The following is a 6000-nucleotide window of genomic DNA, read 5'->3' on the forward strand; positions in this document are numbered from 1 at the left end:
AACCAAAAGTACATAGACAGATGGGCAGTTGCTGTAGAATGGCATCTCTCTTCCTATGGCGAAGAAGCCAAACTCTGCACTGTATTTCATGACAATTATGCATGCTCCAGCAGTCAAAAGTAAATTTTAATTTTGTGTGGCATTTACTGAAATAGGATAAAAGACAAGTTTTACTTTTGGTGCAGTGACCCTCACACCCTGCGATTAACCAAAGCTTCAACGGTCCAGGGCTACACTGCTCTTTCCTCCTGCTCAATCTGCTAGAAACAGGCATGGTTTAGTAGGAGACATGGGTGTAGCCACTGGCCCATTGGAGTCTTCAGGGTACATGCAGCATCAGAAGATCACTGCAACGGAGATAAGGGAAGCTAAGTAGTTATAAGTACCACCAAAAATGAAATTTTAAATTTTGGGTCAAGTTATCTTTTAATCTGGCACACTATAAAATGTCAAAAACAAGGTTATACTTTTTATTCAGCTTATTTTGATACCCAATGTGTCATTTTTATTAGAAAGTTCCCCGTTAGGTCAGAACATACACTACAAATACATCTTCATTCCTACAGTAACTGTTTGTGCAAACTGGAGCGGACACACAGGTTCCAGCTACAGCTGAAAAACAGTTACCTGTTTATTATTTTACTAATCTGGGTTTTCTTAGTAGCTCTCTCCTCATTTAGGGGTGAAGTAGCGCATCCTATATACCATGAACAGTGTTCTGTAATACATGCTGCAAGCAGCAGCCTTTGATAACGATTGGCCACGGTCTCTTGGGAGTTCAGAGCCCAGCTCCAGCCCTGCAGCCTCACATAGCAGAGGACTGGGTTTATCTACTCCGCATAGGATTTAAGCCTCATGCAATGTAAAAAGGTGTTGGGTGGGTGTTAATGGGCTAAGCAGAGACAGGTCCATAATGACAATTGTTTGCTTGGTGATAACTGAAAGCACTTTAGTGACCTCCCCACTATACAATGATAGGTAATTAGACTGGGTAGACGCTCTCCTTGTTAGAGGTCATCATTAGGTGGCACAGTTGTTTTTATAACATTCAGTATAAATTCCCCTTCGTTGAATACAATATCGATTATTTTTGGATGTTACACAGCAGCCCTGCAATAGCACAGTCAGGCAAGGGTTAATCTTCGATCTACCCAGCGGCTCCTGTCAATTCCGCTTAGTGACAAAGGGGAAGGGAGCCGTGAGTTGCTGGAGACACTCACTCAGCAGCTTGCTACCTCTATCATTAATAACTGCCACTCGCCATCCAAAACGTTCTAAAAGCAGCTTACACGGTAGCCGCGTGGCCACGCCGTTATTCAGATGTTCTACAAGGCTACATAGATTCTCATGCAACCAGTTCATGCAACAGTATTTGTCACCCCAGGTAATGTTTACAGTCTAGCTGTCAGCTTTTTTTTTTTTTTTTTATTTCTTAGCATGTCTGGTGTGAGTGTGATAGGAGTGGCGGGTAAAGAGGGAGCTCCATTAACTATAAAAATGAAAAAATAGAAAACTATTAGGTGCTGCATCCACCACAGGACAAAACGAAGGGTCTTTAAAAAAATAAAAATAAAAGTGAAATTCAGCCGCCAACACCAGCAGCAGCAGGATGTAGCCTCATGTTGTAGAAAAGAAACCAGTGACAGATGCTGGTTTCTGGTACTCGCAAGACCAGCCTCAATTATGGGAACAAGTAATGAGACATTGCAAATTGCAAAATAAATAAGACTGATAAAATATTTGGCCTCATGCCCACTGGTGTTGCATTAAAAAGCACAAACATTTTTATTAGCACTTTTGAGGTCACATTGGTCTTTTAAGGTCCTCTGATGCGTTTACTTGTATTTTACCCATCTTGTATGACACAAGATGTGTTCGGAAAACAATGCACCTGAGCGCTCGGACAAAGGCCAGTAGCTATGCGTTCATTGAAAACAATGGTTTGTGCTTTAGACCCATTTCAGTGCATTGTACTAGCATGAAAAATACTAGCAAAACACATGTAAGTCACGCCAACGGGGGTGTGGTGTTTGTAGTTGGAACCATCTTCAGTGTAAGTTCACAGAGCAGTGGATAGAAACACTGGTAAAGAAGAGACGTGGCCAAGCAATGCTACTGTTTAATGGGCAGTTTGTTAGTGTAGTAGGATATAGATAGATATTATGTAACAAGATATGTGTTTGTAAGGTTTTAATTTCCTATTGGCATAGTTGTAACCTAAAGAAGAGTAATATAGGGGAGGGTCATGACTTGTGAGACGAAGCCATAGGACTGGCCTAGGGCATCATTATTATAGAGGAAACAGGCTGCCCCTTCTTTCCTCACCTTGCACTATGTATAACTGCCAGCATAAAAAAAACAACAATGGACACTTATATTACTGGTAAAAAACATATAAATTTTATTCAAATGGTCTATAGGATATAGTGGAGCTGAGCAGGGAGTTCTGTGACAATGAAAAATGTGGTGGAGGGTGGCACAAAAACGTGGCCTAGGGAATGAAAGACGTCCACCTTGGCTGGTACAGGGCTAATCATAATCCGCCGGATTCTCCTCCTCCTGTTCTCTGTGGAAACAGCAACTGTCTAGTTCCGGCAAAGATTTGTGTAGGAAAACTTAGGATGGTCCCCTTCCTCCAAATATTATAGGGAGCGTCTTCCACATCACCTAGTCTCCAAACGTGGGTAAAGGTGCAGATGTCCTGGCTGCCAGTGTTAGGAATAACTAAGTGTTCAGTGACCAAATTAAATGAACTTAATCATGGTGATCCAACAGGCCGAAACACAATTAGTCATGGCTGCGCCCCTTGCAAATGCTCTATGCTTATACCCCCAAATATGAAGGTGATCTTACCTGTCACAACTGGAGCAGAGGAAGATGAGGACTGTAATGAAGAGGAAGGTGGAGACCGCTGCTAGGCCGCCCCATGCTATCACCAGTGTTTGTTCACTGCTCAGCCCCCAGCTTTGGGCTCCGGCGATATCCTGCAAGACTGGAGCCATTCTCAGCAACTAGGGAATGGTTCAGAGAGCGGCCTCATTTGTATGAAGAGAGGTTACTGCCTGCAAAACACAAATTGGAGCGTATAAAAGTATGGGTAAGCGGGAGCGTATGTTCCTGAAACAAAGCAAAACGCTGCACAGCTTCTCTGGCACTTCCTTTCATCCATATATGTCAGTGGCAGTCTCAGCAGGACTCCATTGGAAATAAATTATTGACTGAACGTTTCCCTCCTTAAATCTAGGACTGTGGAGGTCAACGCCACCAATCAGCTGGTCAGGGGACAACTCTCAGTCAAAAATTTATTGTGACCCTCAAACCACAGATATGTGAAAATGAAACGGGCCTTATAAGCAGCGGTGGAAGCGGGGTGTATACGGTGGTACGCCATACCGCCACTGCTCCCTTCATTGTATCCAATGACATTCACTGACAATGCCATTACATTTTCCATATCACCACTTCTAAAGTTTCACTTTGACTACTGCTTATAACAAGTCTAAACTATTTTCCTGTTCGATCCCTACTGCACATTTACCAGCAACATGGTTAAATATTCAGCAACTATTTTACTTTGGTTGCTTAAATCTTCCTTCCTACCCTAAACACCCTCCCTGGACCCAAGTGACTGCTCCACGCTGCCGTTTGGCCGGGGCTCTGTCATCTGTCTCACATCTCCGGCACAAGCACGGAGCTTGCAGCTTCTTATTGGTTCTCCCGCTCACACCCATCTCAGTGGCGGTGTTAAAATGTGGATCTACATTAACTCCTACAGCCTATCAGGAGAGCAGCTTTAATATACTATATTCCCTTTTCTTACAAAGGGAAAAAAAAAATGGAGAAAAGTTCCATTAGTTCACTGCTCCAGTGCCTGGTGCACAAGTCCATTAAGGACGCTGTTTACCGAATACACAGAATTCTCCTGGCCAGTAGAAGAGCATGTGCTTGTTACTAGACTGTTACAGATAGCACAATGCAGTGATTGTATCTTACTAATGGATATCACACAGAATTCTCCTGGCCAGTAGAAGAGCATGTGCTTGTTACTAGACTGTTACAGACAGCACAATGCAGTGATTGTACCTTACTAATGGATATCACACAGAATTCTCCTGGCCAGTAGAAGAGCATGTGCTTGTTACTAGACTATTACAGACAGCACAATGCAGTGATTGTACCTTACTTATGGATATCACACAGAAGAAAGGCAGGTAGTGTGGAGTTTATATGTAGAATTGCACTTGCTGAAGCTACATGCAAAGATGATAGTTTCTCAGTTTTTCTACCATGTATTTGGTTTCACTGTTCTCAGCATAGAACATTCAGTATAAGTAAAATATTCATGACCAAATGTATGGAAGTCAAGCAAAATACTGATCCAGCGATAATTCGTTGAATATCCACTGATTTTGAGACATAATCTAAGGCTTCCTTGTTTTCTCAGGACAGACCATTTCCAACTACAATTCTTAATCTACATTATTTTGCCTTAATTCTGATTTCTAAGGCACTAAATTGTACAGTGATGAGTAGGATATGCAACGGGTTGACATTAATTGGCACCAACAGGAAGTATGATGAGAATTTCATGGCATCAGCAAACTTCAGGGCACAAGCTGTGGGTCAGGGGCACAAGTGAAGTCCCACAACCTTATTTTTGGGATCCCCTGGCTGTCATGATGAGATGTCATGTAACAGAGACATCTCAAAATGCGCCAGATATACGTCAGGCGTACAAGTGTGTATATTTATATTTCAAAATAACAGACATTTATACACAATATTATAATGTAATGAAGTGTTATACACACACAAGAGAATACTGTCTTGACAGTTTAATAATTTACAGTATAAAATGTAAGTAAACACAAACAAATTAAATTAACTTAACTACAAACATCTTTTGTGTTCCCCTCTAAAAATCAAAAGGGAATCTTGCCTGCAGTAGGACAAACGGAAATTTCAGTGAAGTCAATAGATGACGGGACTTCATATAATACAGCTGTAGCACTAATGATCTAAGTACCATCAGCTGGAGGGGGTCAGCATGCAGTCAGCCAATCAGAAGTTGCGCTAATCATTATTACGCTTTTTTGCAGCACCCCTCCAAGAGATGCACCACCCAAAAGGGGTATCTGTGGCTAATTGTGTTGCAATGACGTCAATAAGCCCTACCTGTACTGGACTTATGCTTGCCTGCCCCAGCCAAACAAATTTACAGACGTATGCATATGCATTTTTGGTGTGCATGGGCATTACAGAAATGCATATCGTATACATCAAAACCAGAGCCTTACTTCCAACTCTAAAGGAGCCCTTGTCTAAAAGTCCTCCATGGATAGAAACATATTAAGCAAAAAAAAAAAAAAAACTATATGCTTATACTGAATGAGACAATCAAATCCAAAATTATATATTTCATTTGGAATTTTGAATCTTGATTTAATATATCTGACCACAAGGTGGCAGCACTGCTCTGTTATATGACATCATCAGTATTGCTAAAGAGCAGTCATAGTATACCAACACCACACTGTAGACTTCACCCATTGATAACTAGATAATATGCTGAGAATACACTAATAAGGGCTTGAAGTTTTTATATACACATACATACATGTATACACATATACATTGTTTTTCAGCACAGAACACAACATCTAGGATGTGGTACTATTAACGTCCTTACTATTTTATAATGACTAAACAATTACACACCAATCGTCCTTCATTCGGAACTGAAGCTTTCCGTCCCTCATTAACCACTAAAAGCCTCATTAATCCTTCGTTCACGGCTTAGCAAATATGTTTATTTAAATACAGAACATAAACATGGAGTGGTTCATCAGCACGACACCCTATCATTTTGGATTGCAGATGGAAAGGAGAATAATTTGTGTAACAGAAGTCGGAGGGCTCGCTTGTAATGCAGTTTGTATTCGCTACTTAATGCCTAAACACCACAACATATTTAAAATGCATTGTCCTAAATGGAGCTCA

General features: G+C 41.2%; 1 protein-coding gene across 7 annotated transcripts in view; it reads right to left on the reverse strand.

The window, feature by feature from the left end:
* PAG1 (phosphoprotein membrane anchor with glycosphingolipid microdomains 1) overlaps positions 1-6000 on the reverse strand; it is a 194793-nt gene that overhangs the window by 15205 nt on the left and 173588 nt on the right. For all 7 annotated transcript variants that reach the window (XM_075213707.1, XM_075213705.1, XM_075213701.1 and 4 more), the window contains one exon: positions 2854-3062. In XM_075213707.1, coding sequence (XP_075069808.1) covers positions 2854-3002 — 149 coding nt within the window. In that variant the 5' untranslated portion in view covers positions 3003-3062. The remainder of the gene's footprint in view (positions 1-2853; positions 3063-6000) is intronic.

Source organism: Mixophyes fleayi, chromosome 5, assembly GCF_038048845.1.
Source record: "Mixophyes fleayi isolate aMixFle1 chromosome 5, aMixFle1.hap1, whole genome shotgun sequence".
NCBI classification, from domain to species: domain Eukaryota; kingdom Metazoa; phylum Chordata; class Amphibia; order Anura; family Limnodynastidae; genus Mixophyes; species Mixophyes fleayi.